We start from the raw sequence: 20,477 nt of genomic DNA on the forward strand, positions 1-20,477 counted from the left end.
AACGCAATCACAGGAACATATTTTTTTTATTTTAACCTCCGAGTAACACAATTAATATTTAGTGACAGCCAAGCATAGCTAAAACAACCGCCAAAAGAACTCACAATCGACAATCTTCCATGACCATGTCTAAAGGAAATCTCAATCTGTAGCTAGGTATTTTTCGTATATTTCTTTCAATTTGCCAAAACAAGCTGCACCTCAAGCAGACCAATCACTTAGAGCCTCGTCCCAGTCCGAGCTAGGGCATATCAGTTGGAGCCAATTAATTTAATTTGTCAGGCCGCACAGACAAATCAGGAAAGCCTTCAGCATAACTCAAAAATTGGGAGTGAGTGAACGAGCATACAATAAAATGAGAGATATATGTAATAATAAATATAACGAATAGTGCGGCCAAAAAACGTCAAAATGCGAACCAGTTGAAATTAATTTTTCCTAAGCACAGCAAAATGATTTTTTTCTTGTGGTGGCAGGGGCTCATTCTCCGTAGTAAAATCCATATCGATTTTGTGGCCTTTGGCTTTGAGCTTTGTTGCATTTGACAATTGCTTTGCATGAACGCACGAATATTGTGCAACTATTTTGGACCACAGCAGCAAAGGCAGCAGCAACAGAAACAACAGCAACAACAACCGTATTAACAATGTATGAACCACGCATTTTTTTGAAAAGTTGTTTATGCCACGTTTTTGTTCTTTTATTTAACTCAATTTTTGTTTGCGACCGTCGCTGTTGTCTAAGCATTAAGCACCGAAATTTTTGTATTATCGACCCGGTTTGACTGCATCGAGTTTGGCTCCTTTTTCTCCACTTCTCTCTTTACTGCGCCTGATTTGCTGTTTCTTCGGTTTGTTTTTTTAAACATGCTATTAATTTTTAATGGCGTGTGACATTTTTGTTTACGCATAGCCCCAATGTAGAGCAAAACATTAGCATGTCTGCGGTATTAGTTTTCAATTTTTCTTGCTGCCATTGAGCCATTTGATGGAGTCTTAATTGATATTTATCGTTGGACGGACCCTGTCCATGTACATCATAATATAGCCGCCACGGAGTCGTGTAGCCGACAAAAAGCTCATTACGCGTCGGCCAACGGATTGAATGGTAAACGCGCCTACAATTTGGCCATTTGATTAGCCTCACCTCGCCATGGTCGTCTGGGCCAAGCGCACCAGCAGCAGGCCCCCAAATGGCCGATCCAGTCCGCCACATAAAACCCAATTTAATTAAGTTAGACTCTCGGATTGAGACGGAGTTTGAGGATCGAGACTAAGACCCACGCCAACAGCCCCAGCAGTGCCAGCAGTACCAGCAGCTGCTGCTGCTCTGGCAGACAACCTTGCCAGCATTCTTAACATGTTCAAGATTTTTACCAACGCACTGCATTTAGGTTTTTTTTGTTTTGTTTTTGTGTGTGTTTGTGTTTTTCGGTTGGTCTTGCTGCTGCGTTCACTTTTCAAATGCTTACGAAATGTCAATATTCGGCACAAAGTTATTTGTTATTTGATCGAAGCGATTGGGCAATTGCTGATATACTCGCACAATTTTTTTCTTATTTGTTTGTCTGTCGTTGGATTTTTGTCTTATTTTTATTGATTTGTTAGCTAATTGTATACGAAAATTGTAATTAAAATTAAAACAAGAAACTGGAAACCCAAAACCCCAAACCCGAAACCCCAAACGCTTGCATGTCAGCCTAACAAATACAAATAAATAATCAAAAAAGTGTTCACACTCTGATCGCCGCACAGCTGGCGACAACACTGCGTATGAGTCATGGCTGCAATTGTACCTCGAGCAGACTCCCAATTAACTGGCATATTTTTGTACTTATGCCAAAAGTTAGGTGTTGACGGGTTGAAAGTAATTCACTTGAGATTGAGATGGTTTCCAGGGATTGTTGCTCGCCTGCCTAAGAGAGTCCGAATGTACAGCCACATATATCACATATGATTAGATAAAATACGAATCAATGTTCCAGTGACCTATAAGTTGCCCGAAGCTTGTTCGCATTTTATGCATAAGAAAAGGTTAACTTTCAAATGGTTAATCTCCGGCCAATTTACGTAATTTTACTCAAGTTTTGGCCACCATGACATATCACTTTTGATGCCGATTTTTGTTTGGTTATTGCCCGCCCATCAAAGCAATTGGATTTGCAATTTCTCAGACAATCGTAAGCCTAATTTGCTTACATTGTTTTGGATAATAAACTGGCCCTGAGCCGTATATGGCAAGGTTACCACGCACTTTGTGTCGTATTTATTGCGAGCCTATGTGGAAATGCATTCCAACAAATGTTCAATTTCCCTCCTAACCAAAAAATGTTTTTTTTTTGGTCAAATCTGGAAATGGAAGCCTTAATGAAGTCTTCTATATGCCAATTAAGCCAACGGCAGCTAGTACTTAATGATAGATATGCCATAATTGTATGAAAAGAGGCTTCTGCGCCTGGCCAGCACTTCATGTATTATACATACATTGCCAGAGGAGCTGGCCAAAAAAAAGTGTACAGTGGTTAATCTGGCAAGACATGTAATGCATCGAAGTTAAATTTATTGACATGATATTTACACCGGCTCGTTATTTTTACTTGCTTTAATTAACTCTCAAAATGTGTCTTACCAATTACCCCCAAACACACATAAGCTGCTGACTTCTTGTGACACTTGCAAGCACTTTTAATTCCCTGAATAAGTAAGCGATTGCTTTGATACTTTTTGTTAAGATGATCTGTGCTCTGACCAACAACGTGTTCTCCATTGATACTGTCTACCGGACCTGCGAAACTACAAAGTTAGAAGATAATCTTGTACCATTATCTATGAATACCACGATGCCATATTATGTAAATACAGTTGTATTTTATTTGCAATTAATATTTAAGAGGCATATACATAGTTCGCTTGAGTGTTCGGTTCAATGGGTGGAGGGTAGTCTTAGTAGGGTTTCTGTTGGCGATAGATATTCTGGTGAACATTTCCATGCGGACCCTGAGGCTGACGAATGGCTGAAACTGGTGATGCAGCGTGGCGAGGGCGAGATCCGATTCCAAGGGCAGCAGCTGGAAGAGCACCTTGATGCCGGGATCCAGACACAGGACGCTGAGGCTGGGGTATAGCTGATCCAATGACAGGTCGATAGCCGCCTAGAGAACCGGCAGGTAAACCACCAGAGCCAGGTGAAAGGACACCGGAGTTGCGAGATCCCACGGTTGATGCTTGACCAGCAGAAGGAATTTGATGTCCTTGGGCCAAGACGACCAGGACACTGAGCACAGCAATAATACGGAATGCCATTTTTATAATTCTGTTAGTTTTGATTAATTGAGTTTGAAAAGGCTTATGGAATGCTCGAGAGACAACTGATGCTGCTTCTGGCCAATCCGAGAACTTTTATACCTTATTCCAGAGCCTTAACTTTAAACTTTATTTATTAAATATATTTATATATATCTTGGAAGATGAGACTTACATGTAAAAAGATTTTATCAATATAAGTCAGTAAATATAAAATAATTGTTGCGGTATGTGGGCACAAAAAATAAACTTACACTGGATATTTCCCATTCATCCAGTTTTTCACATTCATAAAAGTTTTTTGCACTTTCAACTCTCTAAAATGACAATCTGACTTTTTTTAATCTCGACATTCTGGGATCTTTATAAACATGATACCGAACAAGTTTCAGAAATACACTTGGACTTGGACTTACAGCTAAATAGTAGATTGTATTCCCATGGATTCGAAAGGCAAAATATAGAAAAGCTACTCAGGCATGCCTCAGGATATTCGAATCGAAAAGAGCCAAAACAACAAGACAATACCCGTAGAAAATAGTTTATTATAAAATAGTTTATTAATTAGTTTATCGCTAACAATTAACTTGAGATCGAATAATCAAAGGGCTAAAAAGATATGGGTTTTTATAATTTACTAGAAGTACCGAGTATCGCTACCGGTAGCCCGCTAACTTTGCTTAACTTTGGATTAAAATTCACAAAAATATGAATAAAAACGATTGTAATACAAATATTACTGGCACATTTCGTTAAGGAAATGTTGCTTTACAGAGAGAATGTATTGAGAGAGCGGTTTTAGAGTAGGCAAAAATATCATAAATAAAATTAAGTAACAATATTAATAGGGCGAACGGCATCCCAGCCACGCCAGCAGAATAGTTCGAAAATTGTATATATTTATATTTATATTTATTCTTAATAAAAATTAAAAAATAAAGAAACTACTACTACTACAAATATTACACTCAACGCATAAACAATTTATTTTTTAATATGCTTCCCATCAATCAATTAATCGATTATCGTATGAATCCGGAATCCGAAATATCCGAAATGTTCATTTATTGTTCTACTAAAGGTCACTACTACGCAAGTTTTTCTAGCGTAAACATTCTAGCCGTGGAAAAGTGGACTGAAAAGGAAATATCAAATGAAAGATAACTCTTAGAATTTCGGTGTTATTATATATTTAACAATTCTTTAAAAAATGCCTTTATTTTTAACAGAAAAAGTAACAGAAAATATATCAAGTAGTTTCTTGTTTGGTCAGTGGATTATTCATCTTGTTAAGGGCGGACTTAGTAGGGTATCTGACTTCTAGGCAGATGATGGCACTCGCCATGACTGATATGCCTTAGGACTGCAAAGAAAAAGAAAAGAAATATAAAACATAAAATTGTAAGAAGATAGATAAAGTTAAGTCTTACCGGATTTCAGCTCATTGCGACGCTTGCAGTTGGCAATGGCCAGGTCGCAGGGGTTGTTAAGCTTATAGCAGTAATGTCCATCGGATGCATAGGTCGGACTCACAGAATTGGGACACTGGATGGTGGCATGGCAATTGCGATTATGATGCACATGAGCATGTCCAGTTCCAGCCAAAATGGAAGCCGATCCCCCATGATGATGATGATGATCGTGATGATAAATGGAAGCACCCGGAGAGGCCAACTGATGATATGATTCTGGAAGATGTTGAGCCGATACTGAGTCATGTGCAATTATATGACCGTGATGCTGAGGAAAGCCTAGGCCTGCAAGCGGCAGATGGTGTGCATGTGGAGCTTCAAGACCATAGTGATGGGAAGATCCATGTCCAATAGGAATGGGGATTCCGTGTTCCACCGGAAGGTATTCGCGTCCCACCGAAACATGCCCATGGCCATGAGCTTCGGGAAAGGATCCGTGACCGACATGGGACAGATGCGTTCCTTGGGCAAGTACACACAGGGCACTCAGAAGGAGAATTAAACAGGCCATTTTGCGTTTAAGATTAAATTCTTGTAGATCCCCAATCGTTGCTTGCAATTCAAATGATGCTGCTTTCGGTAGAAGTTGGCACTTTTATAGCCGCAGCTCATACTCGTGTGACGGCAAAGCCAAAACTTAGTGACAATTACCAAAACATTTTCAAAATTAATTAAAAGATAAGCACTGCAAAGACATCTCAAGCTAAGAAAACAAAACAAAAAACCAAAAAGTACGCAAGCGAACGGAACACATAAATCATAAGCAAAAAAAGGGATGATTCAACCGGAGTTGCCCCATTGATCCAGTTGTTCCTCGAGCGCCAAGAGCTTTGTCCTCTGCCCTATCCAGCAGGTCAGACTGAGTAAGCTGAACTCAGAGTAACACGTGCTAAAACCCGCGATGATAAACAGGTATTCTGTAGTCGGAGAATGCTTTATTTGCTTACAACAAAGTTTTTTTTCTGTGGCCATTAGCTATCCCACTGGACTCTCAGGGCATTCCCCCACGGAAAAGTAGGAGTAGGCTATTCGGAATAGGATTTTGCGTTTTAAAAACAGAGTAAGTAATTCTAGTAGTTTATTTGGCTGCTCACCTCTCTCGTTCTCGCAAAGGGAGTTGCGCATTTCACACTCGTTGCTGAACGTGATGTATTCCTCCTGGAAGATCTGCGCGCACACCGGGTCGTACGAATCCAAGCAGATCTTGACGCAGTTCGGCTTGCAGGTTTCCCTGTCCGTTTCGATCAGCTCCGATCTGCCGCTGGTACTGCGAGCACACTGCTCCACCCTCATCAGACATTTGTTGTGAAAGATAAAGCAGCGCTCGTCAGCTGTGGCCCAGACAAAGTCCTTTTCCGCCGAACACTTGTACTTCACACTGCAGTCGAAGAGAGAGCGCTCTTCTGCCCGACTGCATCCCACAACGGTGAGCAGGCTGCCCAGCTCCAAAATCAGCTTAATGCATCTCATTCCCATGTTTGCTTGTCCAGCGACTGATCAGCGCACTCAACTGCTGTCAATATTTATATGATTATATCCCTTGATTTGCTAGCTTAACCGTCTATTTGTCAACTAGGGTTTTTTCAACCCAATTGCATTGGCTCTTGGAATGAATGAATGAATGAATGACAAAAAAAGGATGTCGGGTCGAAGCAAAATAACCGACGATATTTGTAATGTGCCAAAATCATTAAACTATCACAATGTTTAGATTTAGATTTGAACATATAACACCTCATTCTTGATTATATTTAACCAAAAATATTTCAATTAAACTCTATTTAAATTTATATTTTTTAAATATTTACTAGTGTGCAGCTCAATTTTTACTAAATTCGAATACTAATCAATTTTCTGATTCATTATAGTTTAAAGAACATTCAACATTTTTAATATAAGTAAAATAAAATTAATAGCTTTGCAATTGGCGGGTTAATAATAGTAACCTAATGAAACTAACTGCTTATTAGTGCTGAGCTCGGGGTTTTAATTCTCTTTGTTGTTAAATTATTGTGAAGATCTATGATAGACAACGTGCTGACATTCTAAATGAATTAAATAAATTATTTCCAAGGAAATGTTAACAAAATACCTAAAATAAAGCCTTTGTGATCTCTCTTTTGAATATTCAATTAAATGTTATCTGCAGAAATTATAATTCACGAATTGAGCAAAATATGGCCAATATCAATGAGAATATTGTGCAAGCTGTGCAAAAGTTCTACATCAAAGAAGCACGCAAATTATGACATGTTTATTTGGCATATAGAAAAATACACTGCAAAGTACATATGTACATATGTATGTAGAATAAATAAAAGCAAGTTGTTTTCGATAAAAATTAAATGAAATCATCGTTTGTTCAACTGCAGAAAAAATGTTTGAACATGCGAATAGCTAAAGTATGACATGAAATCCCCTAACCCCTAAGTTCAATCCCCTTAAATGCTAAGATTTTCGGATACAATACAGATTGCTGATAAATTGCTTTATTTAAGCCCATCAGTAATTAAAATTACAAAAAGGCTGTAACGAAATTAAAAAATAAACATATATGTTGGTTATATGCGATTTTCTGAACGTGATTCCAAGGCACACTTACTCTCTCCAGTGCGACAGCTGTGGACATTTTTCTCGCAATCGTTGCTAAACTCTCGAACCTGACCATTGTAATTGCCCGTTGTGGGACGATACAACAATGGACAGATATCGGGACAGAATTTCTGGCACTTCTCTTTGGTGCTGACGGTCAGGGCTGTGGGAATCACAATTATTTATAGAATAATTCTTGGACTTCAACTGATTTGCGAACCTGGCCTGCGAACACAGTTCGCCTTGATGAAGTAGCATTCATTGCGGAACACACTGCAACTTCGACCATCAGGGCTCAGAGCCCAAACAACCTGCTCCGTTTCCGGACAGTCCCCGGAACAATTGGCGCAGACTTGGGTCAGAGCTAGGACCAGCAACAGAGACACCAAAATAAACGATTTCATCTTGAGGAAATATCACTTTCGAACTGCTGGAGGCAGAATATGCAGAAGAACTAACTCCAGCCCAATGAAATGATGCGCTTATATACTGGCAGCTCTATCTAGGTCCATGGAAGTGTTTCTCAAAGTCAATACAAGCGGAGACGTCACAGGCGTGCCAGATGTGGGGACTTTTTCTGCTGTGCGAATCGGGTTTTGGTGTCGCAGAGAGAAGAATGTTCGCCCACGAGATACCCATTGATAAAGATAAAACCTCTACCCAACAAACAAACAATATTCAAAGTTATTTTAGTCGTCTTTATGTTTATACAAAATAAAGTGCAATCTTCCGGGGGGTTATTCTACAAAAAGGCTGCAAGTGAATAAATTAGAAATATTTAATGGGCACTCTGGAAATGTTGTGCAGAGTAAACTTACTTTCACCAGTGCGGCATGTGTGAGCATTCTTCACGCACTCATTGCTGAAGGTGCGGTACTGCCCCTAGTCAAGGACATTGACGGGTTGATAGATCGCGGGACATACATCCGGACACTTCTTTTGGCACTCCTCCTTGGTGGTGAGGGTCAGGGCTATAAGAAGTCTATATTTATAGAACTAATCCAAGCGATCAACTGATCTGCTTACGTGGCTTGCGCGTGCAGTTCTCCTTGTCGAAGAAGCACTTGTTCCGAAAGACATTGCAAACGCCACCATCGGGGCTCAGAGCCCAGACAACCTCCTCCGTGTCCGGACAGTCCCCGGAGCAATTGGCACTGACTTGGCTCACAGCCAGAACGAGCACAACACAAAGCAAGAGAAATGACTTCATTTTCAGTGTGTCTTTTAGCTGTTGACAAACTACGGCCAGGTGTGTGCTTGGATGAGCTTATATAGCTGTAGCTAGGGGGCGCGACCGGGGCTATCGAAATATTCATTAGTATCAATATCTGACGTGTGTGGGGGAATTTTCCGCGACTTCTACATATATACATGTGTTTCAGGTGATACCAAAAAAAAAACTTTATAGGGGAGCAATAGGCAGGGCTCGCCGAGGGGGATACTCAGTGATTGGAAATCAATAATAAAATATCTGACCGATTGTTTCTCGAGTTTGTGGCAAAATAATGTATTTGTCAGATAACAAATGTAATGGGTAATGGGTAATGGAACCCAGTGTACCAAATATACCCCAGAGCCAAGTGAATGAGTAACGTGGCCAATATATTCAATGGGCTCGCCGAACCTGAACGTGACTTTGTCAGCTGTTTTAGCCGCAAACTGGTTTCTAGCTGCTCTCTATTGACCAACCCAACCCAACTCTCTTCGGAACACACCCTCTCTCTCTCTAACTATCTCTCTCTGGCCAAAATTTTGTAGGAAATAGAAATACAGGCTACAAAATGTCAAAACGTCATAACGTGTTATTTATGCGGCTGAGGCAAAGCCAATTCGCCTCTGGGCCACATCGAAGGCCGTGTAGTAGCGCCCGATGAAGACATCGCCCAGAATCCAGAACTCCGTGTCCATCAATGTGAAGGCTGACAGACACACCGCGGAGCCATCATCGTTGGCCACCTGCATCACGTAGTCCCTCGGCAGCAGGCCAAAGCGCTGGCCCCCAATCACGAAGACAATCTCCGGCAGGCGATCGGTGTCCGAGCAGCGGAGCAGGTACTCGCCACTGGCCGTGGGCAGACCCCCGAGGAGGCTGTTGATGATCAGGTACTCTCGCGGCGGGGCCACCAGCAGCGAGGTGCCAGTATCCGCAATGGCCTGACGCCCCTGGCTGATGGTCTTGCCATCGATTTCCACGCTCTGCATCTGGAACTGCCAGTAGTCGGCATGGGTGAGGGGCACGTAGGTGAGTGGCGGCGTGAATCTGCTTGTATCGATGCCACCGAAGAGCAGCTCTCCGCCCTGCTGGGCGCTGCCGTTCCGCCTCAGGTAGAAGGAGAAGACGCACTCGTCCACCAAGCCCTGATCGCACATGTTCTGGAAGAGCGGAGTGGCCTGCTGCTCCGCAATGGAACGGAAGGCCAAGCCCACAATGCCCGCAAAGTTGGTGTCCACAAAGGTGGAGCCGGGCTGATGGATGGCCATGCCAAACGTTTGATTCTGCACCACCAGCTGCCCAATGGAGACCGTGTCCTGGGCCAGCCTGCCCGATAGACTGCCGGTGCTGTAGGCGATGGCGAAGCGCCGTCCGTCGGCCACGTGGCTGCTCGAGGCAGAGGCATTGTAGCGATGATGGTGATGGCAGGCCACATTCCTGGCCGCGCACTCTGCACTGGGCACCCACAGATTGGCCGATCCCGTGTCGAACAGCATATTGAATGGCTGGCGGGGGGTGCCAATGCTGATGGGACCGGCATACTCGAGGTTCAAGCGATTGTCCAGCGGCTCACTGGCCCCGCTGGTGCGCTGCGTCGCCTCCTTATTGGCCAGATTGTACTTGGCGTAGAGGGACGTTTTGCCCGCTCGGTGCTGCCGCCGGGTGGCCGTGAACGATGCCTGGCACTGCATGGGAATGCGCACCAGCTGACCCCTCGATATGGTGCCGGCCCAGCAGAGGGCCCAGCAGACGGACAACAGCCAAAGGAGGCGCAACATCGCTGACCAACCGTAGACCGAACACACCGTAGATTTAATTCCAACTAATTGGATCAGATTATTGCGCCGATTGTTTTATACTGCCTATAAATGGGGTCATTTTATGGGGCCATGTCTGTCTGGCACTCAAATCGGTCGAGTGAATCGGTTAATGTTGAAATTGAACGCATTTCAATGTTTGGCAGATAAACAGCTCATTTAATTGTACATAGCCGTATAAACAAATCAGCCCCCAATAATCACCAGCAAAATAAGTTCCAGTGGCACGGTGGCACGGTGGCACGGTGGCAATTTTAATGTGTATTCCTAAAATCAATGGAAAATTACAATCCGTTGAGCAAGATATAGGAAAACACAGATAATAATTTTAATTGTGTAATTTCCGATTACAAGAATATTTGCCAATTTTTATTTAATTTATTATTTTTTATTTTAAAATTAATTTTCTCAAAAATACGGAAAATTACAAATCCGTTCCAATACATCCGATATATATTTGGAATACACAATTTTAATTTTAATTTTAATTGTGTAATTTCCGATTACAAGAATATTTGCCAATTTTTATTTAATTTATATTTTTTATTTTTATTTATTTTTTATTTTAAAATTAATTTTCTCAAAAATACGGAAAATTACAAATCCGTTCCGATACATCCGATATATATTTTGAATACACAATTTTAATTTTAATTTTAATTGTGTAATTTCCGATTCCAAAAGTTTTTGCCAATTTTTATTTAATTTCTATTTTTTATTTATATTTATTTTATTAATTTACTCAAAAATACGGAAAATATACAAATCCGTTCCGATATATCCGATATATATTTGGAATACTTTCGATACATTTTTAATTATATTATTCACCGAAATCGAAGCACTGTTGTTTTGCGTTTGACCGATTTGAACTCTACGCTGCTATCGCAACGTCTGGAACGGCCCGGGCCAGACCGATTCGCTTCTCTGTGGCATCGTAGACGGTATAGTAGCGGCCCAGAAAGACATCGCCCAGTATCCAGAAGCTCAGATTGATGGGGGAAAAGCGAGTTATGCACACCTTTATGTTGTCCTCGAGCAGCACCTCCTTCACGTAGTCCCGGGGAGTGATGGGAAATGTTCTGCCAGCGATCAGCAGTTTGATATTTGGCAGCACATCGAGTTCGCAGGTGACGAAGGTCAGATCGTAGTCAGTCGTGGCGCCCAGGGCCTTGTGCAGCTTGTCGAAGCTCTGCTCGGGCAGCAGGATGTTGGACGTGCCCGTGTCAAGGATGGCGCTCACTGCCATATCGATGTTTTCCATGCCCACGGACACTTTGGATATCTCAAACTTCCAGTAGCCGTACTCCGTGATGGGAACGTAGTGAAGGGAGCCACTGTGGCGGGACTTATCGATGCCGCCGATCATGATTTCTCCGCCTCGCATGGAGCCCGGCACGCGTCGCAGGTACACGGAGAAGACACACTCCTCCACCAGCTGCTGAGCACAAAGCAGCTCCAGGAAGGGCGTCGAATTGGCCCAGGCCCGCTCACCCAGGCCCAGGCCCACAATGCCGTCAAAGATCACCGAATCGAACACCTCCTGATACTGGAACATGGCCTCGCCAAAGGTCAGGTTTGGCAGCTGGGTGCCGCCGAAGTGCAACGTGTCCTTGGAGAGGTAGCCAATGACACTGCCCGCGCCATAGAAGAGGGTGAAGTTGCGCCCGTCCTGGACGTGGGTGCTGGACCTGGAGGCGTTGTAGCGCCTGTGGTTCTGGCAGGCCCAATTGTTGCGCGCGCAGTTGCTCGAGGGCAGCCACGTGTTCGAGGAGCCCGTGTCCAGCATCACCTTGAACATCTGCTTGGGCGTGCCCATGCTCACGATGCCAAAGTACTCCACATTGTTGCGATTGCGCAGGGGCAGGCGGATCCTGCGATCAGTCGAGTTGCTGGAGGATGTGTTGGTGCTGATTGAGAGGAATCGCTGCGATAGCTGCGATCCCATTGGGTTTTCCCGGGCATGCAGCGATATGCGTAGCCGGCGATTGCTGGCAAAGGTCACAGCCAAACCGACGAATAGCAAACAAAACAGAACTCGAGCCATCTTCGATGAGCTTACACCGAGCACTGAGCCCGCTAAGCTTCCATTTTCTCCAGGGCCCCCCCATCTGGGTGCTCGCTCATGTAAGCGCATCTGTGGGGCGTAATTAACGTAACGAACAGTAAAAGTAAAACTCATTAGCTAGGCAGCTGACTCCAGTAGGTTTAAGTAGGTTGCTAATACAGAATATTAGCGGAAAATAGTGGACAAGAAATTGCATCCTTCCCTGTGGAATAAATACAGACAGCTTTTATTTGAGATCAGTCCCAACAGAATTTGCAGCGCATGGAAATTAAGTTTAAGATGAGGCAGCAAATCCAATGCGGCTGCCAGTCACATCGAACACTGTGCAGAAGTGCCTGATGAAGGCATCGCCCAGAATCCAGAAGCTTGTGCCCATGTCGCTCACCGCTGAGATGCAGATTGTGTTGCCCTTGTTGGTCCTCACCTTGAGCTTCAGCTTGTTGCCCGCCATGACGAACTCCTTGCCGGCTATAACGAATGTCACATCCGGCACCTTCTTGGCACACTTCATCCAGCACTCGCCGGTGGAGGTGACGGTGCAGCCGAGGATCTTGTTGATCTTGTTGACGGCACTCGTGGGCGCTGCGATCAGCGAGGTGCCCGAGTCCACAATGGCCTGGGTGCTGCCGCTCACCTTCGTGTCGCCTAAATAAAAGCCCTTCAGGTCGAATTGCCAGTAGCCCTTTTTGGTGACGGGCGTGTAGGTGTAGCTATTGGAGCCGGTGTAAGCACTGGTGTCCGTGCTGCCGAAGATGAGGACGCCGCCCCGCTTCGAGCTGCCGCCGCCCTTCATGCAGATGCTGAAAACGCACTTCGAGATGACGCTCTGCGCGCACATGTTCTGCACCAGCGGTGTCACGTCATCCACGGAAATGCTGGGGAAGCCCAGGCCCAGGATGCCATCGAATTCGGACGACACAAAGGTGCTGCCCGGCTCCTTGGTGGTCATCGCAAACGTCTGGTTGCTCACAGCCAGACCCGCCACGCCCACGGTGTCCGTGGCCAGCTTGCCCTCGACCTCGCCGGCGCCGTAGGTGATGGCGAAGGCGGTGCCGTCCTTCACATAGGTACTGGACTTGCCCGGACGGTATCGCTTGTGTCGCCTGCATGCCTCACTTTTGCACTTGGGCCCCGGCACCCAGATGTTGGAGCTGCCCGTGTCGGGCAGGACTGTGAATATCTGCTTCGGTGTGCCAATTCTCATCTTGCAGGTGTACTCAATGTTGGCCGTGTTAGTCAGTGTGGTCTTGCCCGTGGTCTTGGCGAAGCTCTGGCCATAGCGGCTGGCGAGGAAGGACTTCTCCCATCGCAGATTGTCTGTGGTGCGTACAAAGTTCTGTTGAAAGTCGATCGGCACGCTGATAGAGCCCGATCCTTTGCTCACGGACTGAGCGGCTGCTGTGTTGGCCTTTGATTTGGCATTGCCATTGGCATTGGTTTGCCGGACTCGCTGGCTGCTGCTCTTCCGGCTGCTCTTCCGGCTGCTCTTCTTGACGGCATTCAGTCTGCGTCCGCTGCTGGTTCTCGCTCTGGCAGACTGCCTGCTGCCCTGCCGCACACTACGTTGAGCCCTCGCCCTCTGCTGCCTGAGTCCTAGGGATCTGTGGGATCTGTTTGCCCTCCGATCCCTGCCTTCGGCCAGGACTGCGATGAGGCAAACGAGAGCGCAGAACAGCAGCAGTTTGAGGCGCATTTTGAGGCTTAATTTCGAGAGCTAAGGAACCACTAAGCCCGGCCATTCGAGTCAATTTGGTTTTATAGTCGCTGGTCTAGTCTAAATAAAATTAAAACCGTTAGCCAAGGTCGCTGCGAAACAGCTGTTAGCGGAATATCCCAGCTACCAACGTGAGAGAAAGAGTAAATAGCAACACCTCTAAGTCTGAGTCTAAGTCAAAGACAATTCAGTCTAAAAATAGTTCATTCACGATCTTTGCCTTTAAATATTTGAGTTGCAAAAATTATGTTCCAAATGGAAAAATATGGCCATGGGCTCTATTAAATACCTACCAATGTCAGTCGCAAATAAATCGAAAACATAAGGAAAAACATTTTGAAATAAATCTTTAATATTTATTTAAAAATTCAATACTCGAGGAAAAATATATCTGAAAGTGAAATTTAATCCCTTCATCATATATTCGAACCTAAAACTAATTAAAAGATATAAAATCAGACCATCACATTCTTGAAATTAATTTATTTTCTTTCATTCTCTACGCCCTCAACTCCAAAGTTTTAATTACGTCGAGTAAACATAAAAAATATGCAAACATCATTTTATTTTGGTACCAAAACAATCATCTTTTATTCCGCCAAAAATACGATAATATTTGCAGAGCAAACCCACGTCAGAGTTGGTGGTCTGTAAAGTTATTTTCTGCCTGCTTGTGTTTGGAATCCTCCCAAGCTTCTGCAGATGTCTGCGGTTGCTTTGCATTCGCTCAAGCTCGTCTCGCTCCACTCTGTGAACAGATGAATATCAGTTTCAGTTTCATAGTGCAAATTAAGGTATCTAAAATTTAAAACTTACTCAAACAATTGACACAAGCGCTGACTCCCATCTGGCAGCCATTGCTGAATTTGCAGCGCACCAATCGGCCATTTTTGCGGGTCTCTCCGCACACTGGACTGAAGACTGCCGGGCAGATGGAGGGACAGTTCGCCTCCGATTGGGCCTCAATGAGTGTACAGGCCAGAAGCAGTGCAAGGAGCAGAACAAACGACTTCATTGCTATAGTGTAGGGGCAGATGTTCTGGCTGATCACCGCCAGTCAGATGAGCTTTTATAGGGCAGACGCCGAGGGATGAGTTATCGCTGTCAACAGATCAACGCCCCCAGAAACAGCTGTTAAAAATTCATTTTAATTTAAGATCACAAAACGATTTTATTTAGCTTAACCTTAATGGCAGTTCAAGTTTCTTTCCTTTCTGGATTTTGTCAATCAATCGGCTATTGAGAGGCTACGCAGTTGCCTCCCCAACGCCAGCACTCCACACCCAGCCGCCGACTGGGACTGGGACCATTCATACTTTTGAACTGGTTGAGAGCTTTAACCTTCTGGCAAATACAATTCCCTGGCGCTAGGCATGGATCGCCTTAAATGGTCGCAGTCTGAGCAGAAAACGTGCTGTTCAGCTTAACAATTATTGGTTTGAATTTCAATTTGCAGCGATCATTTCATGGCACCAACCGATTCGTTTCGTCAACGACTTGAACTCCCCCAAACAGATCAATCCACTCCACTCTCAATTGAAAGTTGGTCATGCCGGCTGTGTGGGTGTGGATGCTATATTGGCTCATACAGCGGACACTCAGTCAACGGATCGTCAAAGAGCATGTCTTCATGCGGTCATCGGGCATGACTGTCCATCATCATCCATCCGAGGTTCGCTACGTTAAGTACTTGGAAAGGAATCCAATACCAGTCCAGCCAGCGCACATTCGAAAAGAACGGAAAGAAAAGAAAAAGAAGAAATTAATTTTCAAAGAAAAGGTAAAGAAAATATATGTTGTGGGGCGGAAGAAGACGCGAAAAAGGAGATGCCATCAAAATGTTTTCCTGCTTATAAACCCGAAGTCGAATCGACAAATCAAAGTGGCCTTTAAGCATGGCCTAAAGAACGAGCTTGCCAAGGAACTTTATTAAAAAGAGTTTCAAAATAAATGTAAATAATGCCTGCCAGCACTTTGGGCTAACCATTCACTTGGCTTCGAGACGCTTGTCATGTCAGCCCAGTCCAGCCCAGTCGGACCAGGCCGGACCAGGCCGAGCCAGACCAGGCCGACGGGTGGGCGTTGAAGTTGGTCAACCAGATACGCACACTGGCACTCACACGGTGTCGTTGAGCTGACAGTTCCAGAGATTTATTACTTGGGGAGTTTGAACATTTTGTTTGCTGCTTTTTTGCTCCAAATTGATACACCAAAAACAGACAAAGTCAATCAAAACTCCCAACAGCAAACAGCAAACAAAAAACAAAACATGCGCGTGCTTTGATTTTACTTTCGAAACGAAAGAAATGCCGGGAAACTATCTGTAGCAAAACCCTCCCACCCAAAGGCAATGACTTTCAAATATTCCAAAACCATTAACGCACTCCACGAAGATGATCTTTGTGTAGCTCTTTCCCCAACTAACTGTCTCGCAACTGGCTTAAATCGATGGAAAATTGCAAATTTTCAGCCGGAAAATTGGGAATCAATATGGTTGGTAGTTGCATTTGATTCATTTGCAAATCTTCAAGCAGGATGAAAGCTTGTTTTATTTGGTGCTGCTGTATCTGCTTTATTCTGCTGTCGGTTTGTCACGCTCAGAGCTCAAACCTCACTCGCATACATCGACTCAAACGCGCTCTGCTGTCTATGGATCGGAGAAGATGTACCCGAAATAGCTACTTGACTGCCAACAATCGCTGTCGCAAGTTGAGTAATAAATTTGATCTGTGTACTTTGCATGGCATTTTAATTATTTCCATTTAAACAGATGGCATAATAAAGAGGCAACAAAGATCCACAGCTGTTCACACATCGATGGCTGATCACAATAAATGAAAAAGATTTCAAGCTGCGAGTATATATGCTGACATCCAGGACACACAAACACTCACTCAGCATGTCAATCATCTGCAAGTTGTCTCTGCTCATCGCTCTGCTGGGTGGAGCTGTGGCTCAGACCAGGAACTGCTCCAACACGTGCATATCCAATGTACGCTGCTCGCCCTACTTCAGGGATCTTGTCTGGACATTGGAGGCTGGCGCATGTCGCGTCTATCAGAATGGTTGCATCTTTGGAAACGAGAACTGCTCGAGGGCCAATCAATGCTTGCCACGTAACTAAAACTAACTTGGGTATATTTGTGCCATAAATAATTGCTCATTCCATAGCTCTGGTTGCCACTTCGCAGGCGAAGTGTAAGGAGTTCTGCCGGAGACGCTGCCCCCGTGCGGGTTTAAAAGTTTGTGGCTGGTTCCCGTACAGCGACACCGCCGGTCGTTACGTGTCCTACCCGAATCGTTGTCTGATGGATCAATATGCCTGCCAGCATGCTCAAGGTTTGTTTATTTCAGCATCAGTATTAATCACAAACAAAGTCCTGACCAACTTTAAACATTTTCTTATGTGCAGCCTATGTGGGCGAACCAACCCTGGGACAGTGCCCCCGCAACACGTTGGCCTTTTGAAACAAAAATCAAGTAGAAGTTTTGGAAATTATTAAGATCAGATAGGAGTATATCAATAATTATATCTATTCACAATAATTTCTATAATTATTGAAACAATTTTTATGGCTAAGTAAACTTTGTTCATCAACGACTGACGAATACCGATAATTATATATTTCCTAAATTTGAATTAAATTCAATTAAATAGAGAGCACTAGTATGCGCAGCTGTTATCGACTGTTTAAACAGAGCTTCAGTGCAGATGTTTGCTATAAATGATGGGCATCTAGTCGGTAGTACATTCAGTTCTCTGTTATCATCATCACCAGCAGCATGGGCATGGGCATGGGCCACTACAGGCTGTCGTTTCTCATCGTCTTGTTCGTGGGATTACTCCAGCATCCGAGTGCCGCCCAGACGAGGAGCTGTGCCAGGACTTGCAATTTATATTTTCGCTGCTCGCCCTACTACAAAGAGCTGGTGTGGGCGGTTGTGGATGGCGTTTGTCGCGTCTACCAGAACGGCTGCATCTTTGGCAGCGAAAACTGCACGAGGGTCAATCAAGGCCAGTCACGTGAGTGCTTCGTCGCCGCAGCTTGTTTAAAGTCTACAAGATCTCCCTCCTCCCGTTAGCCTTGAGTGCCACCTCGCCGGAGAAGTGTAAGGAGTTTTGCCCCAGGCGTTGTCCGAGCGTTGGTCCAGAAGTCTGCGGCTGGTTTCCGTACATCAATAGCAACGGGGTGAACAGTGATCGCTCTCTGGCCTTCCCCAACCGTTGTCTGTTGGAGCAATATGCCTGCCGGAATAATATAGGTCGGTAGCTATCGTCTTGAATATGTAACATAAAACCATTTAAAATCCATGCCTCACATTTATATAGCCATTTTAAACTCTAACATTTAAATATCAGTATTTATAAAAGTTTTCCAAAAGGTTACAGGATTTAATAGTCTATTTTATCTATTTTAAACTCATAAAATTTGTTGATTTCCAATTACAGCCTTTGTGGGAGAGCCATCCCTGGGAAACTGTTCATAAAAATCGTAATTACGGGTAAACAAAAAGTAAACAAATTGTCTGAAACGATTTATAGGCAGTAAAATGTGTTGTTACACACACACATCAAGGTAAACAAATTTCAAAATAAAAGAAATCAACAAATAAAAGATAAAAAGTACAAGCTCAGAATTCTGCGAGATGAATTTTTTTTTTTGCAAGCAATATTATTTAAAGTAGTCCCCAAAAGTAGGCAAATGTGAAATTAATTTGCTGTACGACAAATCAGCCGCTGAAAATGGATTGGATCGTATTTCGTGCAGCTGCAATACATCATGCTCTTGCCTGGTCGGAGGATAAGATAGTCTGTTGCCTGTGCCCGTGCCCACGACTGGCCTCAGGGCTTCGCTGATTTTGTCACGTGACTGTAAATTCGAAAATGTTGTCTATGCAAGTAGGCACGAATCATGTTGTGCACCACATACAGGCATACTCTACGTGTTCTTATCAATGAACTGATATTGTAAGCATTACATAAACATTGTTTACATGTGCATGTATGTAGAATACCCCCAACAAAGCGAATTTATTGTTTCCAGATTAACAATGCAGTTCTCGAAACGAGCTCGCTGAATGTCCCAAATCTGGTCATATAAAAGTTCTTTAGTTCGCGCCCAGCGCGTGCCAGTTGAAGAGCCCCGTCAGACTCTACCCCACGATGAAGCTCATCCTGATGCTATTAGCACTGATTTCCTTGATGGCATTGGTGTTGGCCCAGGAATGCAATACGGAGTGCAACAGACGCATCGAGTACCTCTGCGGTACAACGGTGCGAAGTGGAGTTGAAATCGAGTGCAGCTTCAGGAATCCCTGCGAAATGCATAGACATGCCTGTCAAAAAAGGGAGGGTGAGTGCATGTCCGACAGAAACAGATTGAGATTGAGATTGATGTGCATTAAATTACGATATTATTTCATCAGTTTGGAGGAAGGCGTCGACAGGTCGGTGCACGCGAGACTCGGATACCTGTGGCCGCTAGGCAAAAAATATGAACCAGGCAGCAGGAGTCGCGGCGCTGAGGGCAATAGCCAACATGAATATTATTATTTTATTTTTATAAAAATTTACATAAATATTGACACAATTGACAGATGAAATATATAAAAGCATTTCGGTTGGCAGTACAGAAACTTTTTTTTCGGCTCGACCTTCACATTAACAAAATTGCAGACGGCGTAAAAAGTTTACCAGTAAAAATGCCAATTGCCTTTGGCAACAAAATTCTCGTCATTTGTGTATTTCTAGCCGGGATCGGTGTGGGCCCCCTGTTTGCCTTGACGGGTGCGTCAAAAATGTTAAATTAATTGAAAATTCACAGGAAAACTGAAACCGCCTTTCACATCCTATGTGCAGGTCCCAAAAAGTGCCACGATGTGTGCCCGATGAAGTATCGTGTCGTCTGCGCTCTGAACGCCCTGGACGGCTGCCTACGCACCTTCGCCAGCAGCTGTGTCATGAGGATGTACAACTGCAAGTACCAGAAGGGTAAGATCGCCGTGAGCCAAGGACCCACAGATTCCTCTTAGATATTCAATATTCAATTCCAGACTACCAAATCTTGTCGGAACGGGCCTGCGAGATCATAACCCACGATGAGCTGAACAACATTCTGGGAACCCTTCTGCAGAAATAAGTTTTTGAAATGTTATACAAATTGTTATTGAATTAATTAAAGTACCTTTAGGTTATAAATATGTTTAGCGATTCGTTGGACGGTTTTTAATTTCTAATTTAACGGCAATATCAATTCTACTGTCACTTTTACTTCTTCGTGATTTTTACATGTTATTTT

General features: G+C 43.9%; 12 protein-coding genes and 1 pseudogene across 12 annotated transcripts; 4 read left to right on the forward strand and 9 right to left on the reverse strand.

Annotated features, from left to right (window-relative positions):
* Positions 1-2,893: 2,893 nt before the first annotated feature.
* LOC111069897 lies at positions 2,894-3,355 on the reverse strand. The gene has a single exon (XM_022360103.2). It carries the CDS (start codon positions 3,300-3,302, stop codon positions 2,943-2,945), a length of 360 nt encoding a protein of 119 aa, XP_022215795.2. The 5' UTR covers positions 3,303-3,355; the 3' UTR covers positions 2,894-2,942.
* Positions 3,356-4,489: 1,134 nt separating this feature from the next.
* Positions 4,490-5,358, reverse strand: LOC111068993 (histidine-rich protein PFHRP-II). Its single transcript, XM_022358868.2, has 2 exons — positions 4,733-5,358; positions 4,490-4,665 (listed from the first exon to the last, which is right to left on the reverse strand). The coding sequence occupies exons 1-2, from the start codon at positions 5,283-5,285 to the stop codon at positions 4,604-4,606; spliced, it is 615 nt and encodes a 204-aa protein (XP_022214560.2). The 5' UTR covers positions 5,286-5,358; the 3' UTR covers positions 4,490-4,603.
* Positions 5,359-5,749: 391 nt separating this feature from the next.
* LOC111069002 lies at positions 5,750-6,413 on the reverse strand. The gene is made up of 2 exons (XM_022358881.2): positions 5,869-6,413; positions 5,750-5,799 (listed from the first exon to the last, which is right to left on the reverse strand). The coding sequence occupies exons 1-2, from the start codon at positions 6,248-6,250 to the stop codon at positions 5,750-5,752; spliced, it is 432 nt and encodes a 143-aa protein (XP_022214573.2). The 5' UTR covers positions 6,251-6,413.
* An 815-nt stretch (positions 6,414-7,228) lies between these two features.
* Positions 7,229-7,827, reverse strand: LOC111069883. The gene is made up of 3 exons (XM_022360077.2): positions 7,587-7,827; positions 7,377-7,529; positions 7,229-7,300 (listed from the first exon to the last, which is right to left on the reverse strand). Exons 1-3 carry the CDS (start codon positions 7,768-7,770, stop codon positions 7,290-7,292), a joined length of 348 nt encoding a protein of 115 aa, XP_022215769.2. The 5' UTR covers positions 7,771-7,827; the 3' UTR covers positions 7,229-7,289.
* A 281-nt stretch (positions 7,828-8,108) lies between these two features.
* Positions 8,109-8,576, reverse strand: LOC111069895 (annotated as a pseudogene).
* A 140-nt stretch (positions 8,577-8,716) lies between these two features.
* On the reverse strand, positions 8,717-10,410 carry LOC111069875 (lysosomal aspartic protease). Its single transcript, XM_022360069.2, has one exon. The coding sequence runs from the start codon at positions 10,355-10,357 to the stop codon at positions 9,173-9,175; it is 1,185 nt and encodes a 394-aa protein (XP_022215761.2). The 5' UTR covers positions 10,358-10,410; the 3' UTR covers positions 8,717-9,172.
* A 693-nt stretch (positions 10,411-11,103) lies between these two features.
* LOC111068876 (pepsin-2B) lies at positions 11,104-12,459 on the reverse strand. The gene has a single exon (XM_022358645.2). The coding sequence runs from the start codon at positions 12,441-12,443 to the stop codon at positions 11,271-11,273; it is 1,173 nt and encodes a 390-aa protein (XP_022214337.1). The 5' UTR covers positions 12,444-12,459; the 3' UTR covers positions 11,104-11,270.
* Positions 12,460-12,648: 189 nt separating this feature from the next.
* LOC111069048 (lysosomal aspartic protease) lies at positions 12,649-14,182 on the reverse strand. Its single transcript, XM_022358933.2, has one exon. It carries the CDS (start codon positions 14,155-14,157, stop codon positions 12,739-12,741), a length of 1,419 nt encoding a protein of 472 aa, XP_022214625.2. The 5' UTR covers positions 14,158-14,182; the 3' UTR covers positions 12,649-12,738.
* A 459-nt stretch (positions 14,183-14,641) lies between these two features.
* LOC121403826 (greglin) lies at positions 14,642-15,479 on the reverse strand. Its single transcript, XM_041591664.1, has 3 exons — positions 15,364-15,479; positions 14,995-15,309; positions 14,642-14,926 (listed from the first exon to the last, which is right to left on the reverse strand). The coding sequence occupies exons 2-3, from the start codon at positions 15,191-15,193 to the stop codon at positions 14,835-14,837; spliced, it is 291 nt and encodes a 96-aa protein (XP_041447598.1). The 5' UTR covers positions 15,194-15,309; positions 15,364-15,479; the 3' UTR covers positions 14,642-14,834.
* Positions 15,480-16,378: 899 nt separating this feature from the next.
* On the forward strand, positions 16,379-17,837 carry LOC111069915. Its single transcript, XM_022360141.2, has 4 exons — positions 16,379-16,891; positions 16,949-17,294; positions 17,350-17,517; positions 17,591-17,837. Exons 2-4 carry the CDS (start codon positions 17,042-17,044, stop codon positions 17,644-17,646), a joined length of 477 nt encoding a protein of 158 aa, XP_022215833.2. The 5' UTR covers positions 16,379-16,891; positions 16,949-17,041; the 3' UTR covers positions 17,647-17,837.
* Positions 17,838-17,931: 94 nt separating this feature from the next.
* On the forward strand, positions 17,932-18,449 carry LOC111069923 (salivary glue protein Sgs-5-like). The gene is made up of 2 exons (XM_022360155.2): positions 17,932-18,202; positions 18,262-18,449. The coding sequence occupies exons 1-2, from the start codon at positions 17,962-17,964 to the stop codon at positions 18,447-18,449; spliced, it is 429 nt and encodes a 142-aa protein (XP_022215847.2). The 5' UTR covers positions 17,932-17,961.
* Positions 18,450-19,305: 856 nt separating this feature from the next.
* On the forward strand, positions 19,306-19,689 carry LOC111069927. The gene is made up of 2 exons (XM_022360168.2): positions 19,306-19,532; positions 19,606-19,689. Exons 1-2 carry the CDS (start codon positions 19,343-19,345, stop codon positions 19,662-19,664), a joined length of 249 nt encoding a protein of 82 aa, XP_022215860.2. The 5' UTR covers positions 19,306-19,342; the 3' UTR covers positions 19,665-19,689.
* A 105-nt stretch (positions 19,690-19,794) lies between these two features.
* LOC111067634 lies at positions 19,795-20,373 on the forward strand. Its single transcript, XM_022356844.2, has 3 exons — positions 19,795-19,966; positions 20,039-20,170; positions 20,233-20,373. Exons 1-3 carry the CDS (start codon positions 19,882-19,884, stop codon positions 20,316-20,318), a joined length of 303 nt encoding a protein of 100 aa, XP_022212536.1. The 5' UTR covers positions 19,795-19,881; the 3' UTR covers positions 20,319-20,373.
* The last annotated feature ends 104 nt before the right edge of the window (positions 20,374-20,477 follow it).

The sequence above is a fragment of the Drosophila obscura genome, unplaced genomic scaffold (genome assembly GCF_018151105.1).
Source record: "Drosophila obscura isolate BZ-5 IFL unplaced genomic scaffold, ASM1815110v1 contig_150, whole genome shotgun sequence".
NCBI classification, from domain to species: Eukaryota; Metazoa; Arthropoda; class Insecta; order Diptera; family Drosophilidae; genus Drosophila; species Drosophila obscura.

What these genes read in the sequence shown, in the direction of transcription:
- LOC111067634 (XM_022356844.2), top strand. Translation starts at nt 19,882, where the DNA reads ATGCCAATTGCCTTTGGCAACAAAATTCTCGTCATTTGTGTATTTCTA. An exon ending in CCCCCTGTTTGCCTTGACGG is followed by an intron (nt 19,967 to 20,038) that starts GTGCGTCAAAAA and finishes TCCTATGTGCAG; the next exon opens with GTCCCAAAAAGTGCCACGAT. An exon ending in CAACTGCAAGTACCAGAAGG is followed by an intron (nt 20,171 to 20,232) that starts GTAAGATCGCCG and finishes ATTCAATTCCAG; the next exon opens with ACTACCAAATCTTGTCGGAA.
- LOC111069875 (XM_022360069.2), bottom strand. Translation starts at nt 10,357, where the DNA reads ATGTTGCGCCTCCTTTGGCTGTTGTCCGTCTGCTGGGCCCTCTGCTGG.
- LOC111069897 (XM_022360103.2), bottom strand. Translation starts at nt 3,302, where the DNA reads ATGGCATTCCGTATTATTGCTGTGCTCAGTGTCCTGGTCGTCTTGGCC.
- LOC121403826 (XM_041591664.1), bottom strand. Translation starts at nt 15,193, where the DNA reads ATGAAGTCGTTTGTTCTGCTCCTTGCACTGCTTCTGGCCTGTACACTC. An exon ending in CGCTTGTGTCAATTGTTTGA is followed by an intron (nt 14,927 to 14,994) that starts GTAAGTTTTAAA and finishes ATCTGTTCACAG; the next exon opens with AGTGGAGCGAGACGAGCTTG.
- LOC111069883 (XM_022360077.2), bottom strand. Translation starts at nt 7,770, where the DNA reads ATGAAATCGTTTATTTTGGTGTCTCTGTTGCTGGTCCTAGCTCTGACC. An exon ending in GAACTGTGTTCGCAGGCCAG is followed by an intron (nt 7,530 to 7,586) that starts GTTCGCAAATCA and finishes TGATTCCCACAG; the next exon opens with CCCTGACCGTCAGCACCAAA.
- LOC111069927 (XM_022360168.2), top strand. Translation starts at nt 19,343, where the DNA reads ATGAAGCTCATCCTGATGCTATTAGCACTGATTTCCTTGATGGCATTG. An exon ending in TGCCTGTCAAAAAAGGGAGG is followed by an intron (nt 19,533 to 19,605) that starts GTGAGTGCATGT and finishes TTATTTCATCAG; the next exon opens with TTTGGAGGAAGGCGTCGACA.
- LOC111069915 (XM_022360141.2), top strand. Translation starts at nt 17,042, where the DNA reads ATGCTGACATCCAGGACACACAAACACTCACTCAGCATGTCAATCATC. An exon ending in GGCCAATCAATGCTTGCCAC is followed by an intron (nt 17,295 to 17,349) that starts GTAACTAAAACT and finishes CTCATTCCATAG; the next exon opens with CTCTGGTTGCCACTTCGCAG. An exon ending in TGCCTGCCAGCATGCTCAAG is followed by an intron (nt 17,518 to 17,590) that starts GTTTGTTTATTT and finishes TCTTATGTGCAG; the next exon opens with CCTATGTGGGCGAACCAACC.
- LOC111069048 (XM_022358933.2), bottom strand. Translation starts at nt 14,157, where the DNA reads ATGCGCCTCAAACTGCTGCTGTTCTGCGCTCTCGTTTGCCTCATCGCA.
- LOC111068876 (XM_022358645.2), bottom strand. Translation starts at nt 12,443, where the DNA reads ATGGCTCGAGTTCTGTTTTGTTTGCTATTCGTCGGTTTGGCTGTGACC.
- LOC111068993 (XM_022358868.2), bottom strand. Translation starts at nt 5,285, where the DNA reads ATGGCCTGTTTAATTCTCCTTCTGAGTGCCCTGTGTGTACTTGCCCAA. An exon ending in TCGCAATGAGCTGAAATCCG is followed by an intron (nt 4,666 to 4,732) that starts GTAAGACTTAAC and finishes TTTTCTTTGCAG; the next exon opens with TCCTAAGGCATATCAGTCAT.
- LOC111069002 (XM_022358881.2), bottom strand. Translation starts at nt 6,250, where the DNA reads ATGGGAATGAGATGCATTAAGCTGATTTTGGAGCTGGGCAGCCTGCTC. An exon ending in CCTTTGCGAGAACGAGAGAG is followed by an intron (nt 5,800 to 5,868) that starts GTGAGCAGCCAA and finishes TATTCCGAATAG; the next exon opens with CCTACTCCTACTTTTCCGTG.
- LOC111069923 (XM_022360155.2), top strand. Translation starts at nt 17,962, where the DNA reads ATGGGCATGGGCATGGGCCACTACAGGCTGTCGTTTCTCATCGTCTTG. An exon ending in GGTCAATCAAGGCCAGTCAC is followed by an intron (nt 18,203 to 18,261) that starts GTGAGTGCTTCG and finishes TCCTCCCGTTAG; the next exon opens with CCTTGAGTGCCACCTCGCCG.